The sequence below is a fragment of the Macaca nemestrina genome, chromosome 4 (genome assembly GCF_043159975.1).
Source record: "Macaca nemestrina isolate mMacNem1 chromosome 4, mMacNem.hap1, whole genome shotgun sequence".
In the NCBI taxonomy this organism is placed as follows: domain Eukaryota; kingdom Metazoa; phylum Chordata; class Mammalia; order Primates; family Cercopithecidae; genus Macaca; species Macaca nemestrina.
Window position 1 is genome coordinate 103,307,113 of NC_092128.1, and position 17,508 is coordinate 103,324,620.

The following is a 17,508-nucleotide window of genomic DNA, read 5'->3' on the forward strand; positions in this document are numbered from 1 at the left end:
AAGTGAGGGAGCAGGTGGCAGTGTCTTAACTGTGTCCCTGCTGTCAGGCCTGAGGCCTCTTTCATTGTCAAGGGAAGTGCAATGCATACAAAGTTTCAGTTAGGCAAGATGAGTAAGTCTAGAGATCTGCTATACAGCATTGTGTTAATACTGTATTGTACACTTAAAAATCCGTTAAGAGGGCAGATCTCATGTTACTGATTCTTACCACAATAAAAAAGTTGAATATATATGTTATATATAACACATAATATGTTTTTATAAAATATAATTTTATAATTTATAAAATATAAAATAATATATATATGTGAGATTTTAGAGGCAGACAGACATAGAATGGGAAATCCAGCTTCATCATGTAGTAAATATGGAATGTGGATAAGTAACTTAACTTTCTCTAAATTTAAATTTCATAACTTGTATGGTGAGGCTGCCACCACCCACAAAAAATGTTTAGTGGGAATACATCAGCTAATGTGCATGACATGATTCAACACAACAAGTATACTATTTCCTTTTCTCTACAGAATATATGTGCATGTATATATTTACTAAAAATAAGGCAAGAGATTTTATGTTTGAAATTCTAGCTATTTAAACATTTCAATCAACATGATTAAAATATCAACTTATAACACAAGGGTCTTTAAAATATTGTGGAAACATAAGTAGTATATACAATTATATATTGTTTTGATGAGTATATTTCCTTGTTCCTCTGTAGCCCCTTCTATTTCTTAAAAATTGCTTTCTAGAAAACAAACCTCTCCATGGTTGAAAAAGAAGCACAGTACTGTAATAAGACCTCCTAGTTGAGTCCCACTGTAAAAAAAAAAAAAAAAAAAAAAGAGTATACGATCAAATTAAAACCATAGTTTAAATCATATTTAAAACATAATAGTACAAAACCATACCCATGTGGTTGATGTTTAAATCCTGAATGTACAATTCTAAAAAGTGTACATATAAATTAATCTCAATTTTATAATTTATCATAGCTAAAATACTTTCTAAATAAAATACATAACGTGTGAACATAAAATGATTTTTTTTTTTAGATGGGGTCTTGCTTGGCTGCCCAGGCTAGAGTGCAATGGCAAAATCTCGGCTCACTGCAACCTCCGCCTCCAGGTTCCAACGATTCTCCTGCCTCAGATTCCCAGGTAGCTGGGATTACAGGCGTATGCCACCATGCCCGGCTAACTTTTTTACTTTTAGCAGAGATGGGGTGTCACTACGTGGGCCAAGCTGGTCTCAAACTCTTGACCTCATGATCCACCCACCTCGGCCTCCCAAAGTGCTGGGATTACAGGCATGAACCACTGCACCCAGCCACATAAAATATTTTTTAAGAAACAAGCTAGCACTTTAGAGTCTAGATCACATCCTTTGAATACTCTGAATAAAGGCAACTTTTTATCTTTTGAAATTGGATTTAAGGGATTGAGAGATGAAGACAAGAGTCTGACAGTTTCATGTAGCATTAACTTAGAACTGTCTAAACTACTGCAAATATTCTTTACTGAGTGCCAGAGAAGCAATAATGCAGAATACAAAAATCAGATGAAAGATAAAAACCATTTCTTTTCTTGTTGTTGTTTTGGTTTTTTGCTTGTTTGTTTGTTTGAGAAGGAGTCTAGCTCTGTCACCCAGGCTAGAGTGCAGGGGTGCGATCTCAGCTCACTGCAACCTCTGCCTCTCCGGTTCAAGCCAATTCTTCTGCCTCAGCCTCCCGAGTAGCTGGGACTATAGGCATCTGCCACCACACCTGGCTAACTGTTTTGTATTTTTAGTAGAGACGGGGTTTCACCATGTTAGCCAGGATGGTCTCCATCTCCTGACCTCATGATCCGCCCGCCTCGGTCTCCCAAAGTGCTGGGATTACAGGCATGAGCCACTGTGCCCAGCCCAAAAATAGAACTTTTTTTAAAAAATAGAACATTTTTAAACCTGCCCAAACAATCTCAAAGCAATCCTTTTCCCTCAAAATACTTTAATGAGCTTGTATTTTTCTATATGGCATATAGAAAAGTGTGTAAAATTTCTAGCTTATAGAATTACTGTAAAGGGAACGTCCATGTAGTCACCATATAATTAACTGAAATAGAGAATATACTGAGTCTCCACTTGCCAGCCTCCAAGATAAGAATCAGCTACTGACCTGATTTTTGAGATTATCAACATAACTCTTTCTATATACATATCAAATTATGATTTACTTTAATCTGTTTTTAAACAACATACAAATGGAAGAATGCAGTATTTTTAAAAATTTTGTACCTGGATTCACTCATTCAAAATTATATCTGTAAGAATCAACCATGTTGTGTGTAGCCGTATAGTTCATTCATTCTCATTATTGTATACTGTTCCACCATGTTAATAAACCAAAATGTAGTCATTTCTCTGTTAATGGATATTTGGGTTGTTTCCAGTTTGAAGCTTTTGCAAATGATGCTACTATATTATTGTATGTACTTCCTAGTCCACATGTGCAAGACTTTTTTTGGGAATATATACTTTAAATTAGAATTGCTGAGTTACAAGGTATCTATACCTTCAACTTTACCAGATAATGTACACTGTTCAGCAAAATAGTTGTACCAATTTATGTGTCCACCTGTGGTGGATGAAAGCTCCTTTATCAATCTATTAGATGTGAGTTGGCATTTCACTGTGGTTTGAATGTGTATTTTCTTCATGACTAATGATGGTGGTCAACTTTACATATGTTTATTGACCATTTGGTGTTCTTCTGGGAAATATCAGTTCATAAACATTTTGTCCATTTTTCTATCAGGTTGTCTTTCTTTTTTGTCTTTATCTTCCCACTCTAATATAAACTTCACAGGGACAGAGATTTCTGTTCTGTATTCCAAGCACCCAGAACAGTGCTCCAAGTCACAACAGGCTTTCAATAAATATTTATCAAGTTAATTAATGGAATTTCTGGATAGTAGGTGGGGTATATACTTTGTAAATATCTTCACTCACTTGGAGGTTTTTTTTTTTTTCATCCTATTGTTCTTTTGAGGAACTGAAGTTCTTTCCATCCAATTTATCAGTTTTTCTTCATGGCTGGATTTTTGTATCTTGTTTAAGAAATCATTTCTTATTCCAAGTGACTTTTTCTATATTATATGCTGAACACTTCATAAATTTGTCTTTCATATTTGAGTGTTTAATCCAGCTTGGATTTATTATTTATATAGTTCCAATTTCTCCTTGTTCCATATGATCTCCCAATTATTCCAGCACTATTTATTAAAATGCCTGTCCTCCTTACCCACCAATCTGCGATACTCACTCTTCCATATATCGAATGCCTTTAAATGTACATTTCTGCTTCTGGGCTGTACTCTATTTCAGTTATCTATTTGTCTATTCCTGTGCCAATATCATAGTGTCTTTTTACATTAGCTTTATAATATAGCAACAATTGATAGTGCAAATCCTTCTTTTTCAAGAATACCTAGACTGTATTTGGCTCTTTGCATTTCTGAATAACTTTTAAATCAGCTCATCAAAGTCAACAAAAAATATGTTGGAATTCTGACTGGTAGAGCATTGAATCTATAAATCTTTTTAACATCAAGTCTTCAATCAATGAATGTGGAATATCTCTCCACTCAGATTTTCCTAGACATATCTTAGGAATGCTTTAATAATTTTCCCATAGCTGTCATATATATCTTTTGTTGGATTTATTCTGAGGAATGTCATGCTTTTAATGCTATTCTAAATAGCATCCTTTTAAAATTTCATTTTCTATTTGATGCTAAAGTATAAAATTTATCATTTTGAATTTTAATATTAATGTTTACATCTAGTAACATTGTAAATTTTCTTATTATTGCAAATACTTATCCATAAACTTTAAAAATTTTTCTAGATATACGACGTAATCGACTTTTAAAAACACTTATTTCTTTTTTTTTTTTTCAAGTTTTCCAATGCTTATACTTATTACTACTTTTCTTTTTATGTACTGTGCTGGATAGTATCCCTGGTACAACACTGACTATGTCACTAGTTTTCATTGATTCTATGCTAGTCTTTTTTATGCTGAAAACTTCCTAAAACAAAGAGTATGTATATTTACTAATCTCTATATCGACAAAAGCCCTGTTAAAACTTAACAAATATTTGTTGAAAGAGTAAAGCTATTAATTAATTTTAATTTTAAATGTTTTGCACAACAAGAATAACATTGTAAAGAAATCTGATGATTCAGCTAGGAATATGTTCCACTGAAAGAAACAGAAAACCTAACAAAAGTGGCTCACACAATATGGATGTGGTTTATTATATCATTCAACAAGAAAATGAAAGATAAGTATCTGTTGGCATTGGTTCAGTAGCAGAAGGATGGTAGGCCAGATAAATCTCCTATTTTTATGCCTTTCCATTATGGTCACAAGATGAGTGCTGCAGCTCTGGGCATGACATCCTAGTGTAATAAAAGCAGGAAGAAACAGAGAAGGGGCAGCTAAGTCTGTCTTTTTGTGAGAAAGGCAGATACCTTTCTAGATGTAACCAAAACTGCTTCACCTTAGTTTTCATTGACAGAAACTAGCTGATATAGCTCTCTCAGGGAGCAATTAAGTGTGGGAGCAAAACACATGACCGTTGAAATTAATTTCAACTTATCACCTGAGACAGGTCTCACTGCTGCTTCCCGTGGTACTCTTATCAAGATAAGACAGGCTAGCAGATGTAAGTGCCCACCACATGTGATACACAGTTGTTCCTACTGCTTTCTTAATTTCATCCTTAGAGAATACAATTAGAAATAAGCTGCTATTGTGTGTAGAGGGAAATTTATAGCACTAAATGCCGACAAGAGAAGGCTGGAAAGATCTAAAATTGACACCCTAACATCACAATTAAAAGAACTAGAGAAGCAAGAGCAAACACATTCGAAAGCTAGCAGAAGGCAAGAAATAACTAAGATCAGAGCAGAACTGAAGGAGATAGACACAAAAAACCCTCCAAAAAATCAGTGAATCCAGGAGCTGGTTGTTTGAAAAGATCAACAAAATTGATAGACTGCTAGCAAGACTAATAAAGAAGAAAAGAGAGAAGAATCAATAGACGCAATAAAAAATGATAAAGGGAATATCACCACCGACCCCACAGAAATACAAACTACCATCAGAGAATACTATAAACACCTCTATGTAAATAAACTAGAAAACCTAGAAGAAATGGATAATTTCCTGGACACTTACACTCTCCCAAGACTAAACCAGAAGAAGCTGAATCCTGGAATAGACCAATAGCAGGCTCTGAAATTGAGGCAATAATTAATAGCCTACCAACCAAAAAAAAGTCCAGGACCAGATGGATTCACAGCCGAATTCTACCAGAGGTACAAAGAGGAGCTGGTACCATTCCTTCTGAAACTATTCCAATCAATAGAAAAAGAGGGAATCCTCCCTAACTCATTTTACGAGGCCAACATCATCCTGATACCAAAACCTGGCAGAGATACAACGAAAAAAGAGAATTTTAGACCAATATCCCTGATGAACATCAATGCAAAAATCCTCAATAAAATACTGGCAAACCGAATCCAGCAGCACATCAAAAAGCTTATCCACCATGATCAAGTGGGCTTCATCCCTGGGATGCAAGGCGGGTTCAACATACGCAAATCAATAAACGTAATCCAGCATATAAACAGAACCAAAGACAAAAACCACATGATTATCTCAATAGTGCAGAAAAGGCCTTTGACAAAATTCAACAGCCCTTCATGCTAAAAACTCTCGATAAATTCGGTATTGATGGAACGTATCTCAAAATAGTAAGAACTATTTATGACAAACCCACAGCCAATATCATACTGAATGGGCAAAAACTGGAAGCATTCCCTTTGAAAACTGCCACAAGACAGGGATGCCCTCTCTCACCACTCCTATTCAACATAGTGTTGGAAGTTCTGGCTAGGGCAATCAGGCAAGGGAAAGAAATAAGGGGTTTTCAGTTAGGAAAAGAAGAAGTCAAATTGTCCCTCTTTGCAGATGACATGATTGTATATTTAGAAAACCCCATCATCTCAGCCCAAAATCTCCTTAAGCTGATAAGCAACTTCAGTAAAGTCTCAGGATACAAAATTAATGTGCAAAAATCACAAGCATTCTTATACACCAGTAACAGACAGAGAGCCAAATCATGAATGAACTTCCATTCACAATTGCTTCAAAGAGAATAAAATACTAGGAATCCAACTTACAAGGGATGTAAAGGACCTCTTCAAGGAGAACTACAAACCACTGCTCAGTGAAATAAAAGAGGACACAAACAAATGGAAGAACATACTATGCTTATGGAGAGGAAGAATCAATATCGTGAAAATGGCCATACTGCCCAAGGTAATTTATAGATTCAATGCCATCCCCATCAAGCTACCAATGACTTTCTTCACAGAATTGGAAAAAACTGCTTTAAAGTTTATATGGAACCAAAAAAGAGCCCGCATTGCCAACACAATCCTAAGTCAAAAGAACAAAGCTGGAGGCATCATGCTACCTGACTTCAAACTATACTACAAGGCTACAGTAACCAAAACAGCATAGTACTGGTACCAAAACAGAGATATAGACCAATGGAACAGAATAGAGCCCTCAGAAATAATACCACACATCTACAGTCATCTGATCTTTGACAAACCTGAGAAAAACAAGAAATGGGGAAAGGATTCCCTATTTAATAAATGGTGCTGGGAAAATTGGCTAGCCATAAGCAGAAAGCTGAAACTGGATCCTTTCCTTACTCCTTATACAAAAATTAATTCAAGATGGATTAGAAACTTAAATGTTAGACCTAATACCATAAAAACCCTAGAAGAATACCTAGGTAATACCATTCAGGACATAGGCATGGGTAAGGACTTCATGTCTAAAACATCGAAAGCAACGGCAACAAAAGCCAAAATTGACAAATGGGATCTAATTAAACTAAAGAGCTTCTGCACAGCAAAAGAAACTACCATCAGAATGAACAGGCAACCTACAGAATGGGAGAAAATTTTTGCAATCTACTCATCTGACAAAGGGCTAATATCCAGAACCTACAAAGAACTCAAACAAATTTACAAGAAAAAAACAAACAACCCCATCAAAAAGTGAGCAAAGGATATGAACAGACATTTCTCAAAAGAAGACATTCATACAGCCAACAGACACATGAAAAAATGCTCATCATCACTGGCCATCAGAGAAATGCAAATCAAAACCACAATGAGATACCATCTCACACCAGTTAGAATGGCAATCATTAAAAAGTCAGGAAACAACAGGTGCTGGAGAGGATGTGGAGAAATAGGAACACTTTTACACTGTTGGTGGGATTGTAAACTAGTTCAACCATTACGGAAAACAGTATGGCAATTCCTCAAGGATCTAGAATTAGAAATACCATATGACCCAGCCATTGCATTACTGGGTATATACCCAAAGGATTATAAATCATGCTGCTATAAAGACACACGCACACGTATGTTTATTGCGGCACTATTCACAATAGCAAAGACTTGGGATCAAACAAATGTCCATCAGTGACAGACTGGACTAAGAAAATGTGGCACATATACACCATGGAATACTAGGCAGCCATAAAAAAGGATGAGTTCGTGTCCTTTGTAGGGACATGGATGCAGCTGGAAGCCATCATTCTCAGCAAACAGAAAACCAAACACTGCATGTTCTCACTCATAGGTGGGAATTGAACAATGAGATCACTTGGACATGGGAAAGGGAACATCACACACCGGGGCCTATTATGGGGAGGGGGGAGGGGGGAGGGATGGCATTGGGAGTTATAACTGATGTAAATGACGAGTTGATGGGTGCTGATGAGTTGATGGGTGCAGCACACCAACATGGCACATGTATACATATGTAACAAACCTGCACGTTGTGCACATGTACCCTAGAACTTAAAGTATAATAAAAATAAATAAATAAAATTAAAAAAAGAAATAAGCTGCTATTACTGCTAACCAAAGATCTCCTCCAATAATTTATTAATTTTACACATGAACTAGGAGATATTCCATTAAAGCCTTTGTTAGGAAATCTTAATTAGTTAAAAAAAATCCTTACAGGATAAAAGGGATGCCTTTGAGATAGAGTTTTAGTGACATCTCCAGTTTCTGGTTACATGATATTGGTTAAGCTTCTGAAAAAAATCAAACAAATCCACAAACTTTCCTGATATGAATCTAATCTCGTTAATTTTCCTTTTCATTTAATCAACAAATATCAGCCAGTCTGTATAAGCCCACTGGAAGGTCTCTTAATTCAGTAGTAGTCTTACCTCAGGTATGCTCCATACATGAAGAACAATCCCATCATTAGTCCATTTAAAATAAAGATTACACCAACATAAAAGCAAGCAGGATCTCCCAATCCTTTGAAAAGATACAGATAATCAGTGTTTAATGAATATATGATTCTAAAGCAATTGAGCATAATTATCTCAGTGCTTTGCAATCAAGAGCTCATGAATTTGCTGAAAGCATTTGCTTTCCAGATTGCTGCTGTGTTTTAATTCTTTACCCTTATAAGAGTTTGTGTGTGTGTGTGTGTGTGTGTATGCAGACACATATATATGCGTGTGTGTGTATATATATATGTGTGTGTATATATATACACATACACATATGTATGCTCACCCTTAATGAGGTATTATATAGTTACACTTACACTTTATACTTTTTATAATTGCATTTGTACTTTCCTCTAATGAATTACTATTATACTGTAATGATTTGTTGGGGATTCATATTTATTTAGCTGATGCTGCTAGTGTTCAGTGTCTGGAACTGTCTGTAGAACCACTTAATGAATACGAAAGAAAAACCATTGCATTATCTTTATCTTTTGCTAGGCTGTAGAAAGAGTTAAGATATGGTTTTGACTTCAGGATACAGCTTTAGTCTATACGAAACGATCCAGTCATTTGATCCATTATTATGTATAGCTAGAATCTTAGTATATTCCATATAGAAGATTGTGCATGTGTGTGGCAATATGTACTTTACAATCATCCCACATTTTTCTCAGAACAAGTTTATGATATTAGCTGGTATAAAAATACTTTTCTTATGATTGAGAAAACAGAACATAGGATATTCAACTTGTCAAAGGTTATTTCACTTTAACTGGCTGGAGCCAAGGTCTGAAGGCTGGCCTTCTGATTCCCCCTGCCTCTCTGATCACTCCTTTCAGTGAGTTCTAGTAACTTCTCTTGTTTTATGTACCACTCTTTAATATTGGACCACCCTAGGCTCTGTCATATGCCCCCTCTATTTCTCCATCTGCACATTCTCCATAAAGAAATTCTTCCACATCCATGGCTCCAATGATCTATATACAGATGACTCCAACTCTACATTTAATCCAGAACTTTCTCCTTATTCTCATACCCAGATAGCCACTTCATGTCCCCACTCTGAGGTGTCTTAAGTACCTCAAATTAATGCATACACAATGAAACATAACAATACAAACCTGCTGCTGTTCAAATGCTTCTTACCATTCAAAGGAGCTCAGTTACTTAAGCTAGAAACCCAACTGTGTTTCACACGATTCTTCACTCACCTTCCCCTCTCTTACCAAACAATTACCAAGTCTCGTCCATTCTACTTCCAAAATCTCTCTCACACCCAGGCATTTCCACATTATCTTTCCTGCAGTCACTTGCTGAGAATAGAGGAAGTCTCCTGCCTGGTCTCCCTGAACCTACTTTTGTCCCTTTTCTAATATTCTTTCCATACCATTGACTAAATAATGTTTTAAAATGAAAATCTGTTAAAATTCTTCAATGGATAAAGTATAGAATCCTTCGCCAGTGCACGCCTTTCATGATCTGATCCTCCTTATATTCCCAGCACCATTTCACATCATTTTCTTCTCCATTGTTTCCAGGAATTCTAGCCTTCTCTCAGTTCTCTCTTGCTTCAGGATATTTGAATATGCTATTCCCTATTCTTAAAATACTTACCCTCTCTTACTCCTAATGTCGGGAACCTTATTTTCTTATTTATAATATCCATCACAGTTGTAACTGCTAACAGCCCCCTTACAGCATAAACTCGATGAGGGTAAGGCTCCACGCCTAGCTGGTTCATCTCGGTGTGCCAAGTGCCAAACACGAACCTATCACTTATCGGGAATGTAACTAACACCATACTTAGGTGATCATTTTCACCACTCAGACAGGGTCACACCTTCTAGCTGACTGAATCATTGCTAAGTCTCTCATTTTATGAGACATTTTCTCCAATCCTTTACATCGTACACAAAAAAGTATAACTGCCCCTCAAATATCCTCATCAATTCTATTTTTACTGAGGGAATCAGTAAAAAATGTAAGGAAAATAGATTTAGTTTATAACCCAAGAGTTGAATGTAGTTACAAGTCTAAAAATTTATTCATAAAATATAGTAAGTCATGTTCTTAAGAATTTGAAGAAATAAAGAAAAAACAACAGTGTTAGTGTTATGAAAAGAGATATATGTGGCTCTGAACAAGAGTCTCAAGGGACAGCACCGTACTTGAATTGTAAAAGTGCTGAAATGCAAACATCTTAAATGGAAGTGACCACTATGTATCCTGGAAAGCTGTTAGATGATTCCAAAAGCAGTTCTTTGACAAAGAAACCAATGTAGAAGATAAATAGGAAGAGTTTTATTAATACTACTCATGGACTATGAGCATATATAAAAAAAAATCTAAATCAATCTATTATTGCATATCTGATTTTTAAATATGTATGAATAAATTTATACATTAGCTATTACAAATAGATATTTGACTATTTAGTCTATCCTCAAAATTTATATATTGAAGCTACCCCAAAAACCATCTTTCTGTATCTTCACATTCTGAAACAGAAGACTAACTTACAGTCAAGATTGCCTGACAATGGGATATGTTAATACTCAAATTCCAAAATTTGTACTCAAATTTGTAAGCACACAGCCTTCTCAGAAAACTACTTTAAAATGTAAAATACTCATTGAGGTGAGTCAGTTCTAATTTTTTTAAATCAACAACAGTATTTTACAATAATTCTTAAAAGTGAATCATATTATTATTAAATGTTGATGAATGTTTACAAATGACAGCATTTTTGGAAGAAACATGCCTTCACAGCTTTGAACTTCATTAAGAGGTTCTATTCTGGTGACATTCCAGCAGGTCTTAGTTTCTAGTCCAAATAAATTCATTATTCCCATGAATGTGCGATACCAGGAGGCTATGACTACCTTAAAAAAGATAAAAACAAAGAGATAATGAAGGAAAATACATTCTCTTCATAATAATCTTTCCAAAATACCATTTTGTGATGGTTGCCTTAAACATTATAAACTCTGACAAGTTTATTTAGATCATTTCACTTGGGAATCAGTCACTTCAAAATTATACATTATGCTTCTATATAGAAAAATATTACATATGTGGTAACCAATTCTGTAATATAATAATAGTAACTGTAAGTCAATATAAAAATATATAATTAAAACATGGTGATTAATAGAAAAATACAAAGATTTATAGAAATGTTTCATAATTCATTTCATTTAGATCCTTGAATTTATTTTTTCAGAAAATATATAAAAGATATTATAAAAACTGGAACAGAATATGCCCATTACAATTTTAACCAAGCAGAAGATTTAATTGACCAGTTGTTTCCAATCTGCAAGCTATTTTTAAAAGTTCAAAGACAAAGGAAAACAAACACAAGAAAAAAATTTCCAACAGAATGTTCATGTCTCAGAGGTTTTTAAAAAATAACATTATACATTCTAGAAAACTAATGTGAGATCACTGTGGGGAAAAGTCAACAAATAAAGATTTGAAAAGAGAAAGCAAGCACCTCTTAGAGCTAATCATTTTTAATATTTTGGTGATTGGCCAGGCGCAGTGGCTCACACCTGTAATCCCAGCACTTTGGGAGGCCAAGGTGGGTGGATCACGAGGTCAGGAGTTCGAGACCAGCCTGGCCAACATAGTGAAACTCCATCTCTACTAAAAATACAAAAATTAGCTGGGCATGGTGGCAGGCGCCTGTGCTGCCAGCTACTCAGGAGGCTGAGGCAGGAGAATCACTTGAAATCGGAAGGCAGAGACTGCAGTGAGCCAAGATCATACCACTGCACTCCAGCCTGGGTGACAAGACCGAAACCCCATCTCAAAAAAAAAAAAAAATGTTGGTGATTATCTTTCCAGTCCTCCCCCTAGGCATTTAAAACATGAAATTAGAGTTACTCAATACTACCTAATGAGATCATATTATCAATGTTAATGTAATATACATCACTAAACATCATAAACATCTTTCCACGTCTCATAAGTATAGGTTTATTATGCAGCCTGATATAGTAGGAAAAACATAGCTTTGATGTCAGAACTGAACTGAAATTCTGACTCCAGAAGTTATAGTTTCTATGGTCTCAAGAAATCCTTCAACAGCTGTCAACCACTTCATCTCTCAAATGAGTTTAATAATAACTATTCTACAAGAGAAGTGAGATAAGAGCTCACATATACAGTCATATGTGTCCTAAGTATAGTGCTGGCACATAGTATGCAGTGAATGCTTTTACCTTTTTAAAACATTCTGTTCTAAACTTACATTTTTATTTGTAAATGAGAAATTTATCTCCTGTGAACACAGTAAGTATGAACATAAAATTCAACATTGCAGTACTACGTAGTGTTGGAGTAAATCTAGATCCTCTCAATTTTTTATCTCTGTGATGTGAAAAGACTGGGAACAAGTCCTGTTCTTCATAATGCTCTCAAGTTTTAAAAACAACTGAACTACATTATAATTACTTTTGACATTTTTCATAATGTTGAGAAGAAATTGAAAACTGTGCTTACTAATTATTAAATAAACATGTCGAATAATTTTAAAAAATGTTGTCACTGGGACCATACTGTTAGAAATTAATGAAACAAGAAATAGAGAACTTTACCATGTAATTAAAATATTCAGGTATAACCAAAAAATTAAAAATACCAATTATCAAACACTGAGAGAAATGGGGCTAGTGTAATAAGTTAAACCCTCATTTTATATATACAGAGAAAGTCAACATTAACTGAAATTGAAGATACAGGAAATAGGTTTTTGCATTCGGGTTTTTGCATTTACATTAGAGTTATGAAGATAGCCACTAGAGTAAATAAAAACAGAAGAGTGCCTCCAAAGAGTAAGCAGGGATGCAGAGAAAGTCGGTGCAGAAATTTGTGGCTTTAATCTTAGGCAGATCTATATTATCCAATTGTTACTATTGCAAATTACATTTAAAATTACAGAAATCAAAATCTGAGAAATTTTCCAAGTACCTGGAAATTAAGCAACACAATTTTATTTTATTTTGTTATTTGTGTGTATGTGTTTCTAGAAGGTTTTTAAAAATTATTATTATTTTTAAGTTCCAGGGTACATGTGCAGGATGTGCAGGTTTGTTACATAGGTAAATGTGTGCCATGGTGGTTTGCTGCGCCTGTTGACCCATCATCTAAGTATTAAGCCCAGCATGCATTTGCTCTTTTCCCTGATGCTTTCCCCTGCCCTGCCCTTCCCCTGCAAGCCCCAGTGAGTGTTGTTCCCCTCCCTGTGTCCATAATAACACAATTTTAAACTGCTGATGGATCAAAGAAGAAATCACATGACAAGTTAGAAAATAATTTGAACTGAATGAAAATGAAAATACAATATATAAATATTTAAGTAATACAAATGTTTGCCATTGGGAAGATGGAGTGGATGTACTTTTCCTGATTACTCCCTTGAAGTACAACTGAAAACCCTTTGAGTTATATACAAATCAAACATAATAAGACTCTGAAAAGTAGAGAGAAGACAGACTTGAGACCCAAAGAACAACATGGTTATGAGTTCCATGGGCTCTCTCTGTGCCTCATTTTCTCAGATTTGGAGTTAAAGAGGCTGGCAATCCAGAAACGCCAATGGGCACTGCTATGGTTTGAATGTGTCCCATCCAAAATTCAGGTGTTGAAACTTAATGGCCAATGTGATAGTATTAAGAGATGGGACCTGTAAGAGGTAATGGACACCTCTTACAGGTCTGCCATGTGAGGACACAGGGTTCCTCTCCTTCAGAAGATGCAACATCAAGGCACCATCTTGGAAGCGGAGAGCAGCCTTCACCAGACACCAAAACTGCTGGCACCTTGATCTTGGACTTCCTTTGACTCCAGAATTCTTAGACTCCAGAATTGTGAGATATAAATTTCTATTCTTCATAAATTACCTAGTCTCAGATACTTTGTTCAAACAGCACAAAACAGACTGAGACAAATATACAAAAAGTACCAAAAAAGTCCAAAGACCAGAAAAGGGGCGGCCTAGAAATACAGAAAACCTTTAGATGATAATCTCTCTGCTCCAACTAATTGCCACAGGGAAAAAAAAAAAAAAAGTGGTTCCACCCCTACCATATAAACAAAGGTCAAATGGGAAAGCTAGACTTCTACCTTCCCTGGGCATTTTTTTTTTTTTTTTTAAGATGGAGTCTTGCTCTTTTCACTCAGGCTGGAGTGCAGTGGTGCGATCTCAGCTCACTGCAACCTCTTCCTCCTGGGTTCAAGCCGATTCTCCTGCCTCAGCCTCCCAAGTAGCTGGGATTACAAGTGCCCGCCACCATGCCTGGCTAATGTTTGTATCTTTAGTAGAGACAGGGTTTCACCATGTTGGCCAGGCTGGTCTCAAACTCCTGACCTCAGGTGATCCTGAAAGCAACAAGATGGTGCCTTCCCCCCTTTCCCCTTCCTTTGCTTGAGTTATGCCAGAGGTATCCAGTTAAAATAGCAGGATTAAATAAAACCCAGTCTCATAATACTCAAAATGTCTAGGTTTCAAGTGAAAATCACTCATCAAGAACCAGAAAGGTCTCAAACTGAATGAGAAAATAAATAGATTCCAATACTGAGATGAAAGAAATATTAGCATTATCAAGGATTTTAAAGCAACAATAATAAATATACTCTAATGAGCATGCTTAAAACAAATGGAAAAATTGAAAAGCTTACCAAAGAAATAGAAAATCTCGCAAAAAACCAGAAATCAATACTAAGAACATCTCTCAAAACCACACAATTACATGGAAATTAAACAACCTGTTCCTGAATGACTTTTTGAGTCAACAAAGTAATTAAGGTGGAAATCAAGAAATTCTTTGAAACTAATGAAAATAAAGATACAACATACCAGGATCACTGGAACACAGCTAAAGCAGTGTTAAGAGGAAAGTTTACAGAGCTAAACGCCGACTTCAAAAAGTTAGAAAGATCTCAAATTAACAACCTAACATCACACCTAGAGGAACCAGAAAAATAACAGCAAACCAACCCAAAATCTAGCAGAAGATAAGAAATAACCAAATCAGAGATGAATTGAATGAAATTGAGACACAAAACACCATACAAACGATCAACAAAACCATGAGTTGATTCTTTGAAAGAACAAGTAAGTTTAATAGACCACTAGCTAGACTAATAAAGAGAAAGAGAGAGAAGACCCAAATAAACACAATCAGAAATGACAAAGGAGATATTACCACTGACCCCGTAGAAAAGCAAAAAACTCCAAGACACTATTATGAACAACTCTATGGACACAAACAGGAAAACCTAGAAGAAATGGCTAAATTCCTAGAAATATATAATCTCCAAAGATTGAACCAAAAAGAAATGAAAACCCAGAATAGACCAATAACAAGCTCCAAGACTGAATCACCAATAAAAAGCCTACCAGCCAGAAAAAGTCCTGGAACAGATGACTTTACAGCCAAATTCTACCAGACATATAAGGAGAGCAGATACCAATCATACTGAAACTATTCCAAAAAATTGAGAAGGGATTCCTCCCTTACTCATTCTATAAGGCCAGCATCATTCTGATGCCAAAATGTGGCAGAGTCACAGTGTAAAAAAGAAAACTTCAGGCCAACATCTCTGATGAACATAGATGCAAAATCCTCAACAAAACACTAGCATACTGAATCCATCAGCATATCAAAAAGCTAATCCACCATGATCAAGTAGGCTTTATTCCTAGGATGCAAGGTTGGTTCAACATAGGCAAACCAATAAATATGATTGATCACATAAAAGAACTAAAAAAAAAAAAAAAAAAAAAAACCCACATGATTATCTAAACAGATGCAGAAAAGACTTTTGATAAAATTCAACATCTTTTCATTTTAAAAACCTTCAACAAAGTAGGCAATGAAGGAACATACCTCAAAATTAGAAGAGCCATCTATGACAAACTCATAGCCAACACCATACTGAACAGGCAAAAGCTAGAAGCATTTGCCTTGAGAACTGGAACAACAAAAGGATATTCACTCTCCCCATTCCTATTCAACATAGTACTGGAGGTCCCAGCCAGATCAATCAAGAGAAAGAAAGAAAATAAATCCATATAGGAAGACAGGAATTCACACTATCTTTTTTGTAAACAATATAATTTTATACCTAGAAAGCCACATAGTCTCTGACTAAAAGCTCCTAGATATGTCTTTTTAAAACTTCAGCAAACTTTCCGGATGTAAAATCAAGGTACCAAAGTCAGTAGTATTTCTATGCACCAACAATGTCCAAGCTGGGAGCCAAATCAATAATGCAATCTCATTCACAATAGCCACAAAAAAGTAATAAAAAACTTATAAAAGAATACCTAGGAATACAGCTAACTAGAAAGGAGAAAAATCTCTCCCAATGAGACTTACAAAACACTGCTGAAAGAAATCAGAGACAATAAAAACAAATGGAAAAACATTCCATGCTCATGGATAGGAAGACTCAATATTAAAAGGACCATACTACCAAAGCAATTTACAGATTCAATGCTATTCCTATCAAACTACCAATGACATTTTTCACATAATTAGAAAAACTATTCTAAAACATATATGGATACTCCTCCAGCATAAATAAGGTTACATAAATAAATAAAATAAAACACATATGAAACCAAAAAATAGTTCAAATAGCCAAAGCAATCCTAAGCAAAAAGGACAAAGTCAGAGGCATCATACTACCCAACTTCAAACTACATTTCAAGGCTACAATAACCAAAACAGCATGGTGCTAGCACAAAAACAGACACATAGACCAACGGAAAAGAATAGAGAGCCCAGAAATACAGTCACACACCTAGAACCATCTGATTTTCAACAAACCTGACAAAACAAGTCAATAGGAAAAAGGACTTCTTATTCAACAAATGATGCTGGGATAATGATGCTAGCCATATGCAGAAGACTGAAACTTCATCCTTTCTTTTCCCCATACACAACAACCAATTCAAGATGAACTAAAGACTGAAATGCAAAACCTAAAACAATGAAAACTCTAGAAGAAAACATAGAAAATACCTTTCTGGACATAAACCCTGGCAAAAATTTCATGACGAAGATGCCAAAAGTGATTGCAACAAAACAAAGATTGACA

General features: G+C 35.4%; 1 protein-coding gene across 12 annotated transcripts in view; it reads right to left on the reverse strand.

The window, feature by feature from the left end:
• LOC105475836 (probable C-mannosyltransferase DPY19L2) overlaps positions 1–17,508 on the reverse strand; it is a 126,047-nt gene that overhangs the window by 68,443 nt on the left and 40,096 nt on the right. For 11 of the 12 annotated variants that reach the window (XR_011622282.1, XM_071095012.1, XM_071095014.1 and 8 more), the window contains 3 exons: positions 11,159–11,279; positions 8,323–8,416; positions 765–822 (listed from right to left, as the gene is read on the reverse strand). Coding sequence is in view for 11 of the 12 variants with exons in the window: in XM_071095012.1 (XP_070951113.1) it covers positions 765–822; positions 8,323–8,416; positions 11,159–11,279 (273 nt within the window). In the remaining variant the exon portion in view is untranslated. The remainder of the gene's footprint in view (positions 1–764; positions 823–8,322; positions 8,417–11,158; positions 11,280–17,508) is intronic. The other variant, XM_071095013.1, reaches the window with a different exon arrangement.